This window comes from Excalfactoria chinensis, chromosome 2 (assembly GCF_039878825.1).
Source record: "Excalfactoria chinensis isolate bCotChi1 chromosome 2, bCotChi1.hap2, whole genome shotgun sequence".
NCBI lineage: Eukaryota > Metazoa > Chordata > Aves > Galliformes > Phasianidae > Excalfactoria > Excalfactoria chinensis.
This window is the reverse complement of record NC_092826.1, coordinates 102,283,688-102,300,775: the sequence shown is the minus strand read 5'-3', so window position 1 is coordinate 102,300,775 and position 17,088 is coordinate 102,283,688. Positions and strand designations below refer to the sequence as shown.

The following is a 17,088-nucleotide window of genomic DNA, read 5'->3' as shown; positions in this document are numbered from 1 at the left end:
AATAATGTAAAACAGGACTAAGGATTGAACATGGACTAGGGAGTGGGTTGCGCAGTGGAATGCTTGTTGAGTAGACAGCGTGATCTCATATAGAGAATACATATCTCTACCTTTCAGTGAAACAAAATGTAACATGGTTGCTATGTTGGTACCAAACAACTAAATTTTTGTTCCTTAGATATGTTTTTCCTTCTTTATTCACAGAGAAAGCAAACTTGCTTAAGCATCCTCCAGTTGCAATTCTGCCTCTTGGGACTGGCAATGATTTAGCAAGGTGTCTGAGATGGGGAGGAGGTAAACATGAATTAAAATTCCTTGTATTATGTAATTAAAAAAGGAACAAAAAACATATTTACATCAAAATCTACTCTTAACATTTGGATGTCTCTTTTATGGTGTATGTAAAGAACCATTATCATCTTTACTCTTTTTGGAATTAGCTGTCTGTAAATGTTATATGAACTGTTTTATTGATATTAAAGTTCATAATCACTCTTCATACCTTGTTTGTAGCTTCTGCTAACTACAGAAAAGCTCCAAGGTATACTGAGAAGAGCATATAGATATTTGTTTAGCGTTCTACCATCTGTATTGTAGTTATTTCTTTCATCAGTAAATTATAAAAGAAGTATTCTTAAATGGATGTTAGTTGGGACTGTTCTGAAAGGGTTACTGAAAATGTTTAATATTGGGCTTGGAGTGATTTTATCTTTTTTAATATTAGTAAATACTAAATGAAAAATATGTCTCAGCCTTAGACTAGCTCTTTTGATCCACTCCCCTTCTCCTATGGAGGATTCCAGACAGTCATTGTTTTGATGTTATTTATCAGGAAATTAGAAGACAAAAAATGCTGGAAGAATAATATATGTAAAGTCAAAAGTTTAATATCCTTTGCATCCTTTCCTGGATACGTAGAAACTTATTCTCAGCTCCTCTAATAACTTATTTCCATCCAGAATTTCCTCTGTTTGCTAAAAAAGAATAACACAAAAACTTGAAGGAGACCTGAAGAAGGAAGTGGTAGGCAAAACTGTCTCTGGAGAAAACACATTAGTTCACAGAATCAAAGGTAGCTCTGTGTAATTCTCAGTTAGTCATTTCAGTACAAATGTATTAGAAACTTGGCTCTTTATTTGGAAATTCCCAGCACTTGTAAATGTTTCTTCCTTCTTCAGTCTCATCGTAAGTTTCCTTTCCAAATGTCTGCCTTGTTACCAGATACATCTTTATCAAAATCTCTGTAGAACTCTTGGAACTTTTGTTAATGGCTCTGTCAGATCATTTTAGAATCTCCTTCATCTTCACTGTCATGAATGGTGATTTTTATTTATTTATTTAATGACGTGGTAGAAAAAAAAATACAAGTATCATAGTATCATAGTATCGTGCGAGTTGGAAGCCTTACTTCACTTTCTGGACATAGAATAATTTAGGATAGAAGGTTAAAATCGGGATAGATTGCAGGTGGTTTTCTAGTACAATCTCCTGCACCAAGCAGAACTGAATAGATCACATTGCTCAAAACTTTATGTACTTTAAGACAACAACGTCTCCTTCAGTCTGTTCCAGTGTTTGACAGTCTTAATGGTGAAGAAGTTTTTTCTGTGTAGCCAGTCTGAATCGCTGTTGAATGGAATTTTTTAGAAGAAGGAATGAATCCACAGATCTTAGTTATTTCTTACATTGCTATTTTATATTATTAGTAGTGATGTTAATGTAACCCAGGAAAATCCCTTTTTTATACTTGTGCACATGTGCATACTGTAGCTTGTGTATACTCAAAAATGTGTAAGCAAAAATACTGCTTGAATTATTATACAGTGTAGTGGACTAATTTGCCTAAAGAAGAGATGTGCTTCTTGCAAGTAAGAGTGCAATCTCCCTGCAGGTCTTTGTGAAATTGTTAAAGAAATCTCTGGAAGATGGAAAAATGTTATTTCAGCTGATAACTCATCAGTTATGAATGATTTTCATGTTTTACGTTTTTTATTATAAGCTACACGAACAAAATTGACAGAAATACTGGGCAGCTTTTAATTTTTCTGTCCTGTTTTAGACTTTGATCAGATAATTCTAGGATTCTGAATTCTTTTTTTTTCTTTTTTCTTTTTTCTTCTTTTTTTTGTCTACATTTTGAAGTGAAAGACACTTAAGTATTAAGATTCATTTCAGAGGAAGAACATTTTGCAGTGTGTAACATTAGATCTTTGGGTAGTTGCTACAATCATTGGGAAAATTCAAGGGACTGAGAAGTTTAGAAGTTCAGATTATTTTCTCCAGTATTAATTTGGCACCCAGTGAAATCTATATAGTAAACCTAAGTTTACATTCGTGTAGCTAGGTGCAGAAGTCAGCTCTATGTTTTAACTCCTTTTAACAACAGGTGCTGGAAAATTGTCTGTACTTCACACATAATCCTGCTTTTCAGGTCTTACGTATAGTTTGCTTTTTTTTTTTTTTTTCTTTTTTTTTTCATCTAGAAAAAGAAAGAAAACTGAATAAAACTTAATTTTCACCTTTTGATAGGTTATGAAGGTGAAAATTTAATGAAGATCTTAAAAGACATTGAGAACAGCACTGAGATTTTGCTGGACAGGTGGAAATTTGAAGTAATACCCAATGATAAAGATGAGAAAGGAGACCCAGTGCCTTACAACATCATCAATAACTACTTTTCTATCGGCGTGGTAAGACTCGTACATATTCCTAAGTTATTTTTTTTCTGGTTTTGCTTTGAAAAAATATTTGCATTTTTTGGCTTAGCTTGAAGAATTGTTGGTTACACTTCATTTACAATGTTATTTTCCTAGTGAAATGTATTGATTCAGCAATTTACATAAATTTACTAACACAGACTTGAGACAGATATTTATTTATTTTTTTAGATTTACCTTTCCATGTATAAGAGAAGTTATTTATGTTGTTCCTAATGGCTTACAAATGGTTATAGCTCTAAATTTAATCAGCATTATTAAGTTCCTATAGAAACATAAAGGAAAACTTGTCAGTAAGTTCTCAAGTAACATTTCCATGTGGATATTTAGGATTCACATAAGCTATTATATGAACTGTATGAACTATAACATGAACATATATGCATATATGAACTATATATCAGAACCACATATAAAAGAATTTTGTATGATAATAATAATAATAGCAAGTATGTTCTTGGTACAGTCATGGAGTGTTTAAAGTTAGAATGAATTATAAGGGATAAGAGCATGAGAACTCTTCATCTTGTAGTAATTCCAGCTTGTGCTCCTCTGTGGTTTCCCATTTCCTATGGTCCACGCTGCATATATAAGAGGAATCAGAAAATCTAGTCTAAATCTTTTGCTTTGAATATGTTTTCAAACATTTGTGGAAATGGGACTGAGATGAAGTCAATATTTTGCAGAGTTTAATTTACATGGCTACTGTGCTTCAGTCTTAACAAGTTTCTGCCACAGCCTTAAATGTTTCCTTGGAAATTTTTGAATATTACTTGCAGTTCAGTTGTTATGTAGTGCTGATCATCAACATGCAGACAGTTTGTTCCTAAAACCATTCCTTGGCCTCTACTCCTGTGTAGTTTTAACTGCTCAAAAAATAATCATTGTTATTTAAATAGTAAGAAATAATTGCTTGCTTTTTTTGCTTGTGTAGTTTGGTATTTAGCCTGTCTTGTTTGAGATGAGTGCAGAGAACAACTAGATAAAACAGAAATAAAATTAAAAAAAATAAAATAATATAATAATAAAAAGAATAGTCTAAAAAAAGCATATAAAGGCAGAATATATGCACCAAAACAGTAGCAAATACTCTGCTGGGGAACAGAACATATTTTGTGACTTAGTCATAAGAAAATAGTGATGCTAAAGATCAAGGATGAGGGAAAAAATAAATGTGCAAAGGAAGCATAGAAGAGGTGAGAGAGAGAAAGGATGAGATTTTGTGTCTACTACTGTTTTGGACACCAGAGAGTAGCTGCTGATGCCCAAGAATATAACTAGAATCAAGGAGCAAATAAAAAACACCACAGTGACATTTATGAATTTATGTTAAATGAAACAAAATAAATTGATATATGATGTTATTTGTAGAACTATAGGAAATGAGAATAATTATAATACTTGCCTCATTTCCCATAATTGTTTATACAGTTTGACTCTTTTCAGAAAAAGGAAATTCCTGTATTTGTCTATGATCACCTACTCAATTACTTTGTTTTCCATTCTCTGAAATTTCTTTGCTATCTGTGATATGAAATAGTGTTAATGTAGCCTTGGCCCAGGACATCTCGTCATATGCAGAATGGAGAAGGAAAACAAATTATTCAATTTTTTTATAAAACTTTTTTTTGTTGTTTTTTGATAGCCTAACAATCTCCATTTTCTTCAACATTTTCCTGCAGAAAATGTTTTCTAGACATCTGATCATGCCTGTTACATTTTACACTGTTCAAGTAAGAAATGAGAATTCAATCCAATTACTCCTTTTGTTCCACATCTCCCTGGAGTTGTTGTGCTCCCAATGAGACAAAATGCTTCATTTGATGTCCTATCAGTACTGAGTGGAAAAGAGGAATTAAGTCGTGTCTTGCAGATGATATTTCCATTAGGAAAAATAGTCTTCTTAACAATAGCATGATTTATTTTTTTTTTTTTTTTAAATTCATGTGTGATTTGTGATTCATTGTTAATTTCAGATGCTCTTCTGAACAGCTACTATCTCGTATCTCATTTGGGTTTTCCATAGCTTATTATTTCTTCCAAAATGTAAAACTTATGCTTACTGAATTACATCCTCTTTTAATTTTTTACTGTTTCTCTAAGGCACTGTAAAGAATAATTGTTAACCTTTAACATGTTTCATATTGCCTCATAGTTTTTTTGTCAAGTAATAGGAGCAGTGTCTAATCATTATGAACAGACCCTGCTAAATCGGTTTTGTAACAGAATGGCAGAAATGATATTTGACAGCAATCTTGATGTCTGCTCAGAAAAGTCAAGGGAGTATAACTCAATAATATTGTGCCTAACTGGAGGTTTTTACTGCCCTAGGACCATAATTCAGGTAGAAAGAAAATGCAGGAAGTCACTAGTCCAATCTCTTGTTCTAAGCAGGGTCAGCTAGGAGAGCAAGTTACATTGTTGATGGCTTTATCCAATAGTGTATCAAAAAGCCTCCAAGGATGGAGATGTCACAACCTTTCTGGACAGTCTATTCCACTGCCTGACTTTCCAAATGGTAGAGATGTTCTTTCTTTTATCCAGTCTGTTTCATCTTACACACTTCTCCTATCCTCCCATTCTACACCACTGTGAAGAGATGTCTCTGTTCTATTCATAACCTCCCTTCTCATAGGTATGTACAGATTGCTATTGTATTTCCCTGAAGCCTCTTCTAGACTGAGAGACGTGTCTTTTTATTTTTTATTCGTATATTTTACACCAAAAGACCAAAATTTCCCTCATTGGATAGAAGATTGCTGGGGTAGATGATGTTCAGAATGTTGCTAAAGTTGAGCATAGTATCCACTGCTCTCTACAAATCTCATCATTTTATCATAGAAAAGAATCAAGAGGTAATTTACTGTAGGGAAGGAATATTCTTTGCTAAGTTGAAAATGAACTTTTCAAAGAAGTGTTTGTATTGGAAAGGTTGGATTCATATGTTCCAGCAAAAAAAAAAAAAGATGTGTTTCCACCACACTGTATGATTTCTGATACCCACATGAGTGTATGTACTATATGTTAGCACAGGAAATCAAGAAGCAAAGTGAGATGCAGTACCTGAATGAATATATACAATGTTCAATATGAAGAAAGTACAAAGCACAGAGGAACCATATGAAGCATCAGCCAAGCTGTGTGTCAGTTTCAAAGCTAAAGCTAGAAAACATCTAAGAGAAAAGTAGAATGAGATAAAGATTTTCAAGTGCTCACATCCATCATTCTGTCAGGATGGCAAGATACCAGAAGAGAAGTCCCATCTGCTTCCCAATAGAACTGGTATCATTGAAACAAGCTGAATATCCAAGAAAAAATGGGTATTAAAGCAATCAAGTCATATTTGCTTAAAAAAAAAAAAAAAAAAAAGATCTGATTTCTGATTTGCTGGCCAAACATAACAGATATAGCTGATAACACTAGAGGACAGATTAACAGGAATGATAGAAACAGGAAATGTCAGGATAACTACCAGAAAGAGGATACTGAAGTGCAATTACTGACATATTTTGGAGAAAATAAAAATAATCTACACAATGTGCCTTATTTGTCTTACGTTCATGCACTAAGTCGATATTATCACAGTGATAATGAAATACTGATCTCAGTATCTCAGTAACACCAGTGTTAGCGTGTTATCACAGGCTCTGCATTCCTGATAGTCAGGTTGCAGTGCCTTTCTGCAGTTGCTGCAGGAGTGGAAATTCAGTCATGTCACATCATTTAGCTAAATTGCTGAGGGTGTAAACAATTTACTAGAGGTGAGCGTGTGTGTAGACAATATCAGCTTGTACATATTAATTGTCACAGTTAGCCTTTTCCCCGTGGATAAAACAGCATAATTTACTTTCTTCACTCACTCATCTGCTTACCAATAATGGTGAGTCAACGTGTATAAATGGACAGCTGCTTCAGATAAGCCTTCATGTTGTAATACTGTGGGACATCTGATTTATTTTATCTGTGCTATTTCCCAAGCCTGTATTAAAAACAAAAACAGAACAACAACAACAAAAAGAAACCCACTGATCAATTGTATACCATGTTGTTTTAGCACAGAGAAATATTGTCACAAAATTTAGAAATAATCCTTCAGTTTAATACTTCAAAAAACAAACAAACAAAAAAAAACAACAACAAAATTGAAAATCCGTTTTTTCAAATAAAAGAGCTTACGAATGTAATCTCAGATTGTTTTCAAGATCAAGCCATTTTCACGGAATAGTTACAGAACCACAGCAACTATACATACATAGCATTAATTGCAAAGTATAGCAGTGAATTGGTATTTATTCCATGAAATGCACACTAAATGTTTCTAGATCAAGTGCACAAAAGACAACTAAGCATGGAAATAACATAGCACTATCAAAAATTTTACAACATCAAGATTTTACAATTTTACAATCTTATAAACCTTAGAAGTATCTTTTTTAAGTAATAAAATTTAGTGACTCTCAAGGGTGTTCATATTTAATTGGGAAGTTATTCAAGAATGTTAAATATATAAGGCTGGTGCAATGCTTTCTTTTAGTGCTTCTGAAATTTTCTCAAAGTGAGGCAAAATGTGTATTTTGGTAAAAACATTTTCACTTATAAATTATTAAATAATTGGTTATGACGAAACTTCAGAAACCTCATCTTTCACCAAACGCTTCATATAAAGGAGCATGTGGAATGAAAAATAAGACATCTTATACACTTAGGGATAGGAAGAGTGGAAGAAAACAAGAAACCCTGGTTACTTATCCTTACAGTGCTTTCTCTCCAAGCTGGACACACATGAGAAATGATTCAGTGTTTCTCTCTGTCTGCACTTTCTCTACTATTTAGGAAGGGCAAAGGAACTGCAAGGGTCCTGGGAACAAGCCATAATCATAATGGTGGTGGAGATGCATAGAGAAAACCACTGTGGAGATTTAATGTTTGAATTAGTTGATTAAGAGCTCAGAAAACTCAGAAACAGCATGATCTAGGCAAAAAATAAAATAAATAAAAAAAAAACAAACAAATAAAAAACAAACAAACAAAAAAAAACTTTGAATAATCATTCATTATCAATTATGTAGATATGTTCACCGGTAAGGAATAGAAAGTTCACTCACACTCTTTTTGAAATCTTTTTTTGTAACTAATTTTTGGTTGGATTTGTCAATAAATGTTACTGTAAAACTGGCAAAATGACCTGATTTTCTAGGTCTGGGAGTATAGGCAAGGTTGTAGCTGCCACGTATTCATTGGCAATGTAAAATATTAACAGTAATAATAATCAGTCAAAAATTATAATCCTTTTAAAAAAGTCTCATTGTTATTTGATATCTTACAACAAAACATGTTTGTTTCTAATAGTAGGATAATACTTCAGAGAGTCTTGGTAGCAGCCTTGACTGGAGCAAGTAGGTATTGGATAGGTGTAGGCGAAATAAAGGCACAGAGGTAGTCAGATGGGTTGCATCATTCTAAACTGGACACTTTTACCAGAGCCTGTTTTTTTCATGTAACTAAGCAATGAAATTGAAAATATACTTAAAAGGGTGATGACAACAACAACAACAAAAACACAAACAGCTTTTAATTGTGCTCAAACAATAACTGGCCTCGAGAGTGCTAAAAATAATCTGTAATCCAAACAATTAATTTATCTCCCATTGACTTCCTTTATAGTTAGTTATTCATGGTGCTCTCTATTGTTTTCGATTTTGTGGGTAATAATGCTGAAAGAAATTATGAATTGATTTGCATTGCTGTTAAAATGAAAATTCGAATGTAGGTTTTTGTAAAGCAAGATTAATTTTGAATTTACTATTCTGTCATTGAATTAGAGTTTAACCTTTATAGAGCCAAAATTATGTCAACATGAATCAGTAAAAATCTTACCATGGGTATTTTCTTTGTTGTTGTTACTGTTTTAAACCAGCAGTAAATTTATATATGGTTAATAGGTGATAAACTATTAACACTGCTTAACTATCTTTTAAACTGTTATAACTACATAGAGTATTATGGAACATATGCTACTAAGCCCCTTACATCTCTGTAGTTAGAATGTTGGAGCATAATAAGCCAAACTTGCAAACAGCTACATTGTCTTTTAGTACCAGTTTGTAAAGAAAAAAATCACCAGGATTAATTCTAAGGCAAATTTTACTAGCAATAGTGTGGTGTAGTGCAACATTTCTTATGTAAAACATCCACTTGTTGGTGTCAATGCAGTATTCAAGGTGTAGGAATAAATCAAACACTGTAGTATTGCTAGTTAGCCCTTGGCTGGGCTGAGTGTACACTTTATATCTAAGCCTTCTTGGTGTCTTTATGAATGGTGCTCTTCTGCATACATTCTTTGAAGTGTCATTACCAACGGGATGACACTGCTTACTCAAACTATTTCATTTGATCAGAATAATTAAAATGTGGAAAACAGCTGGCCTATTTGAACTAAGATAGGATTTAAATAAGAATTTTCCAGTGTTCCTTCAGTTCAAACTTTGCATACATGTGCAAACACGTACATAGATACATATTGGAGGAGAAAAAGGAGAGTAATGCTCTAGGACAATAATTAAGACAGCAACTTAGAAGAAAACTGTGATATCCAGATTAATGTTCCATCTGTTGTTTTTGTCCATTTGATTAACGTGTGTGTGGCAATTCAGAAACTTCCACTGCTGTGAATGACTTTTCTAACATTATTAGATGCAAAATTTGAATGCCAAAACAGAGCTCATGCAAGTAGAATACCTCAGCCTTTCATTCAGTCTCTACAACATGTGATATTGATTTCATAGCAATATGGTTATATTCTGACTTGGATGAACTGCAGTGATAATCTGTTTTGCAAGTGTATTTAGCTAAGACAATGAAGATTTCTGAAATCTGAAATGCCTGGAAATGTTCTGTAAATTCTTTACAACATAAGCCAATATCCCATTCTATTTTTGTTTTGTTTTTGTTTCTTTGCTTCATTTTGAAGACTGATGAAGATAGATGGAAGATCTCTTTCTTACTAGTAGTATTAGATACAGGATGTGCTCTCTGAAAAATTATTATCAGAATGTAGCAAAGGTCTACGACAAAGACAAGTGTACTTTTATGACACCTAATATGTTACCATCCAAATGCACTATCAAATAGATATTTGCATGGTTGTGATTTAATATCCTTCAGCCTTAACCAGTCACTAAGAGCCTCTTAGTCTGCCAGTGGGGAAAAAATATGACTGCTTAATTCTCATAATCATAAATTTGAACTTGTTAGGGGTCTGCTTCCCCATCGCTGTTCTCTAAGTCATCATGCTCAACTTCCATTACTTCTCCTTAATTTTTTTTAGCAAAACTGAAAAAATAAGCTTGCATAAAAGTCATATATTTGGCTTTTCTTATGTAAGGACATTTCATTAGCATCAGTAGAAACTTTGACTATTAGAATTTCTGATCATAAATGTGAAAGTCTGATTTTCTTCTGACTGATATTATGATCCCAGAGTCTTCAATTTTAACTATGTTATTTCAGGGTGTATTAATTTCTAGAAATGTTGTCTTGTTATGGTATATGTAATTTACAGAAGGAAATGAATTTTAATTTTGTGATAACCATATATACTGAAATTTGAAAGCCTTATATCATTTTGCTGTTTATAGTGGCTAGAGAGATGATTTTAATTAATTTATGTTTTTAAACAATGTGTGAAGAAACTCCTATGGAAATTAGTTGCTTAGTCCTTGATTCAACTCAGAACATATGCATATGCATATCTGAGAATTAATTCCATGTGACATTTGAGAAGGTGTTTAAGCATTCTTCACCTAGCAAAGTACTTAAACACGTGGTTAATTTTTTAGCCATTTTTATTAATATGACTGGATAAATGCACATACTTAATTTTGGATATTTGGCATAAGATAGTAGATTGTTCTAGTGAGGATTGAGGGATATACATGAATAAAAATCATGTTTATTGATTTGCCAAATTAATAATCAGTTTGATTGTGCTAATGGAATACTGTGATGTATTGCAGTATTATTGTGCCAGGGAGGGAGAGAAGATTTGGTAATAAACAATGTCATCAGTTTGTAATCCATATCAATTTTAATTTATTTATTTATTTATTTTCAAGAAAAGGGTTAAGGGAACTAGAAATTTGTCTATATATGAACATAAATATAATTTTAAAAGAGCTGTATTGATGCTGGTTATATCACAACACAACCTTCGGTCCTGCTGCCAAATCTGTAGAAGTGATTGTTCCTTGGCAAAAGTTCTGCTTTCTTGGTAAAGGATAATGATCTGAAAGAGCTCTAATACCAAATTTGAAACACTGCCTTATCCAGAAGTCAGTGGTAGTTTGATCTGTAATTACCTTGAAACATTACTAATCTTTGACAAAATTAGTTATTCTTAAAAATTTTCACAGTTTGCACATTAGAATCGTCTTTATTATTTTCAGCTTTTGTTGCTATTGAAATTCTACTAAGGATTTTGACATGATAAATGGAGGTTGCAAATGGCTACTTTTTTCACATGGAAGAAAGTCTCAAACACACAACACACGCTGTGGAAAAATAGACCTGTAGAGTAATTAATAGATAAAGAATGATAGAATTCTCTCTGATGTTTTCCCCTTGCTGTTTTGAGTATTTTGCTACGTACGGCGAATGTAATTTTCATAGATAGAAATAGTGAGCAATGAAGTTAAAAATACCCATATAACAACATCGATGTTGGCATTTCCTGCTGGCTAGTTTCCTTCCATCACTGTGGGTTTATTTTCCCTTGTAAATCTCTCTGACCACTATTGCTTCTTACCATTCATAAGGGCTATCAGGATAACCCGGAAGGAGACTTGCATTTTTCTATATATGCAACTTAAAAGGTACATTCACGCAGAGAGCCAAAGATTTCACTATATATCACTTTACACTATATTGCTAAAATGTGTGCATAGGCAGGTCTGTTCTGCAACTTCCTAAAAGAATGCTTATTATATGGCTAGATTGAGAAGGCTATGTGAGATTTCCTTTTATCACGAACAGAATACTGAGGACTGTCTTGGATTTATGGTAGGTTTTTATCAGGATCAGTGAAAATGCAGTTTTGTGGGCTATACTTACATCAGCAATTGATTTGGCTCATTAGTAGTACAGCAATGGATGTTGAGTCCCTTCTGTCTACAAAACATGTGGATTGGGAATCTTCAAACTGGATGTAATCTCTTCCCTTGCAGTGAACTGTTCTGGTGCATGTTTGTCCTGAAGTGACTTGAAAGACCTGTTCTTGCTTCATTCACGTTTCCCAGCACAAAGTTTCTTTCACAAGGCATCATGCTCAAATGCATATGTCTTTACTTCATATAAATTGCAGGGCATGGGGACAGGTAGGAGATTTGGTTTAAAATTTCACTGCTGCTTCAGGAGTTTTTCAATAAATATGGCAAAGTCATGTAGGAGTCAGTATACCTTTTACCTTCCCCTTTTTTCCTCTCCTCTCCCATACAGATTTATCTATCTATTTATTTATTTATTTATTTATCTATCTATTTTTTCACTTGGCATTTAAGGCTTTCAAAATTCTTTTTCTTTTAACTATTCATCCTGAGGTTAGAACAATGCTTAATGCCCTGAACAAAGAAAGACTCCCTTGGTTTAGATTTATGAGTAGCTCGTGCATTTGCTATCACTTATTACCTATTCCTGTCATGTTAGATTATTCTTCTGGTATGCTGTCAGTACCTAGAAAGGGTCTTGTTTCTTACAGTCAGTAAAAACTTTAAGAAGTATCTTTGTGATATCCTTTGGCACTTAATTAAACACTTCTCTTTAATTTATGAATGGTTTGGAAAATAGAACAATTTGTAGAATTGGAAAGATTTATGTTCAATTTCATGATTCTGAAAGTTAATTATATCATATAAAATGCAATGAGACATTATAATTGTACTGAATTGATACTGTGTAGGTTATTTTGTGGACAGAAGTGCAGTAAAATAAAATTTGCACTCTTCTAGTGCTTTCTGTCTTAGTTTACCGTAGTAAAGATTTTGACTAAAGGTCTTTTCATTGTGTGTTTTGTTGTTGCTGTTCATTTTTTTCTGCTTGTGCTTGTGCTGATTTTTTTTTTTTTTCCTTTTGTTTTCTTGAAGGAAGAGTGTCTGCAAAGCAACCTAGGCAACTAGTGTTGCAAGTGACAGTCATAAATGAGAGTATATGCTTAAAGACATAATTAATCATCAATGAGCCCAGAATGGCTCCTTAGCTAAATGCAACTAAATCAGTACACAGTGTATAATTAGCTTATAACTGCATTAGACCTGGTACAATATTATTCATTATATACATAAAGCATTATTTTCTCTATGAAATTTTTAATTTACTAAGTAGTGATTTCACTCAATGGAGTATTAAATTTATATTATAGTTTATAAAATTGTGACATATGTTCATCATTTTAGGTGTTGTTGTTCTTAGCTGTTCTTAAAAGAAATGTCAAGGGTATCAGAAAACATTTAATTATTTCGCATACAGACTGAGAAGCATTTGTTTTCAAATGAAATTGAATTATTGTCCTCATCTTGATTTTGTAATTGCATTTGTAAGTGATATTAGGAATGCTTTGAGGAAAAGTGAAAGGCAAATGTACCTACTGACTTTAATAGTAAGGTGAATAAACTTTAAGGTTGTTCATAAGCTTTGTACTCAGCTTAAAATAGGATAAGTCTTACAGATATGAGAAAATAACTTGGAGGAAAAGGCAAGAGATCTCAGAGACATCTGAGACCAGCAGTGGGGATTGCTTTACGTAGATGTTACAAATCATAAAATGGGTAATGTGTACATCGATACCATAATCTAGATAAGCCACAGAGCATGTCTCGGCACACTATGTGTTCACATGTTAAACTGTACAGTTTGTTTAAAACTAGAATTTCCATGCTTGCATTCTGACTCTATTCATCACTGTTAGTTGCTATCAAAATATCTAGCTGCCCATTCAAAGGGAGAATGTTCACCTTTTACTCATGTCGTGTAAGATCCTATCTCAGGACTTTGCTTTCACAGTCCTACTGACTCTTCAGACTGCCTGTCTTTAGCTGAGAGTGACCAAAGAAATCATTATTGTGGTGACTTCAGTCACCACTGAGGACATGAAGTAAACTTGTTTCTGAGAACACGGTATAAAATACAATTTATTACAGGTAACAAACAGGGATATGCATTTCATATGCATTTTTAAAAATAATAAAAAAAAATCTTAATTGATTGCTTAGAATTAGAAAATCAACAGACAGTGATAGGCACTTGAGCTATTTTCCCTAGTTTTGCTTTACTCATTTTAGAACTGTGTACCTGTTGTCTAGGTGCAAAAAAATGCTGATAATACTACAAAACTAACCTGTGGTCTCAATCCTCTGCGTGCATGATGAACACAATACAATGCCATCTTATCATGCTTTATTTAGACATAGCTGTTGTGTTTTGATGCTATAACAGAGAAAGATGAATAAGAAATGAATATCAAAGGTATTCTGGCCACAGAGAGAAAACAGAAAAGAAATAAACATAGAATCCTCAAATTTGAAGACAAGTATCTGAGAAGATTTTATGCCATAAATATATATCAAAATAATAATAGGGTATCAGCCATTGAAATTATGTAACTTATTGATTTTATGGTTTATCTTATGCAAGGAGAAAATACTATGGAGAAAATGACTAAAAATTCTAGAGACCTGGAATTATCTGCCATTTAGCATTGTTTTTGTATCTAGAAAAAAAGATTAATTTAATTGAGATTCCAGTAGTATAAAAATATTCTTTATATATCAAGAGCTGCATGTTTTCCACGTTTTTTTAATGGCAAAGTCCCAAAAGGAACATGATTTAACTGAACTGAAAGTGGGTGGATTTATCCAAGAAACACTTATTATTACAATTTGAACCAGGTGGATCTAGAAGCAAATTATGCAACAGAAGTTATTCCATGTTCTTACTGGAACAATTTGTACTACAGACACATAGCCAAGGAAGCTCCTGTTCACTGTTTGTAACAGTTTCTTCATTTAAACTAGAGTTCTGAGTGCAAAACATAGCACATTTGTTGTTTCTGTGACAATCCCAAGAGTTCTTAGGGTTGTAACGTGCCAAAGAATGTATCTTATTTGTAGCCTCTGTGCTGTCATTTTATATAACTACTTTTGGTACCACTAAGGCCGAAAGAGCTGACATGGAACACTAGATTAAAAGTCCTAGAACAAAACACTCCAATCACTGCTTTTCCAGTTCATCCTACTGCACTATCACCATAAATGATGCTTTCATCAAGAACCATGTAAGTCTGCCGACACTATGTGGTGCAGTACAGATGCAATCACATGCACCTGCACTTTTGTTCAGCACCACTGAACTGCATGTATAGCTTCTTCAATAACTGTGTAATCTAGACAGGACTCCCTTTTTATGACAGGGTATGGTGCATCCCAGTATTGAGGTTCCCATCAAGAGGGCTGTTCTTAACATTACATTCGGTAGTGTTGATGTAGGATGACTTAATGAAGCCACTCCTGTCCCTGCAGTGGGGAAGGAGGAGCTCCTCAGCTGCTGGATTGCTTGGGATATTTCCAAACACATTTCTTGCTTTTCTTTTCTATCATCTTCTCTGGTTTTCAGAGAGAGATGATTTCCCTTTTTTCGATAATTTATAACTCATTATGTGGGTAACTGAGCATGTGATGAGCTGGTGATGGTATTAGGTTTTTACACTAGCTGTACATTGCTTTTACCTCTTAAAAACTCTTTGCCAGACTTGTCTCAAATTTAAGAATTAATTATTCAAAATATATTACATTTCATTTCATTACTTATTTCTGAAGTAATCTATCTTTGGCATTCACACAAGTCAGGTAGTCTAGAATGCTAGAGAAACAAATGCTGTTGTCTAGAGAAACAGAGGCAAATTTGTAATTCTATGAGCTTTAATACAATTGGTACTTAGAAGCAGTGGGATACAGTGAACTATGAAAATTCAGCTTTGCCACCTTGGCTAAAGAGATAAAGCAGTTAACAGCACAGCCTGGGAAGTCAATTCTGAGTCTGACAAGGCTTATGTAGACTAATGCATTATTTTGTTTCCCTGGGATAGTAGCAGGAATAAGATCTTCTCTTTGCATCTGTAAAATCCTTTAGATAGTAACTGAGATAACAAACAATTCGTCTTTCCTTTCTTATGTCTTAGGCAAACTTCACATCAAAGGGGTGATGTCAGGAGCCTATTGACTTTTCTCTGTTTGAAAAGGCTGTCTGTCACCTGACACATCAGACTGGTGTATCATCTACCTGAAATATCTCAGCCACTTTGACTTCTGCTAGTCCTATGGGGAAGGAAGCATGCTTACTTCCTAAACAACAGTGCTTGAAAAATTGTCAGGAAAGTGAATACACCCAGTCATAAGCATGGATGCCAGTGTAGAGGTTGTGTAATATTAAAAATCATTTCCCTTTGGTCTTTGAATGTCTACTTGCCTCTTGATTTCAGTGAGTTTTACTGTGGTGATCCAATTTCTTTTGTTCTGCCACTTACAGTATGCATCTCATGAGACTGAAAGGAGGAAAGATTGCCATTGTCTAGGTAAAATGCATTGTTAAGCTGAAAAGAAACACAGTGACAGGAAAAGAGAGTTATTTGATGATAGTTCTTCAGTTCAGTAAGATAGCAGTTCAAATATTATTTACTGTTTTTTTTTTGCAATGTATCTCTGAGGAAAGTTGAGCATTTTTTGAAGGAAAAAAACCCCAAACCTTAACAATGGGAGTCTAGTGAGAAAAAAAAGGTAATATTTTACGATCATTTTTGAAGTTATTAGTTTAGTAAGTACAGCCTTAGTTAAATGACATTTCTCTTCTTAGGAGTGTTATTGACATTTTGATATGAGACAGAGAGACCTTTAATGAGATCTCAATCAAAGGTAATATTTATATAATGATACATGAATTTGTAAATGCTAGTCAAATCAAAATCCTGTAGTCCATTTTGGCCTTCACCTTATGGAAATCTGTACAGGTCATAATATGAAAAATCTCAATGAATGACAACTAATGCCCTCTCACTTGACTGTCTAATTATGTCTAGTTAATTGCATGAATTAATGTTTGAAGCTGGATCTTGAAATGTAACTTAATCCATCACCCAGAAAAAAAGCATGGAAAAAGATACTAAAATTTTCTCCTTGTTAAATGTGTGATGTCCTTAATATTTGAATTTATGGTAATCTCTATTGTCATACAAATATATATATGTTTAAAAACAATATGGAAATTTTATAGTAGTGTATATTATCTGCCAGAGAAATGTACAGAGAAGTAGATAGATCCTTAAAATGTG

General features: G+C 33.4%; 1 protein-coding gene across 9 annotated transcripts in view; it reads left to right on the top strand.

Moving 5' to 3' along the window:
• Window positions 1-17,088, top strand: part of DGKB (diacylglycerol kinase beta) — a 316,583-nt gene that overhangs the window by 131,237 nt on the left and 168,258 nt on the right. For all 9 annotated transcript variants that reach the window (XM_072330508.1, XM_072330504.1, XM_072330511.1 and 6 more), the window contains 2 exons: window positions 205-294; window positions 2,530-2,690. In XM_072330508.1, the coding sequence (XP_072186609.1) occupies window positions 205-294; window positions 2,530-2,690 (251 nt within the window). The remainder of the gene's footprint in view (window positions 1-204; window positions 295-2,529; window positions 2,691-17,088) is intronic.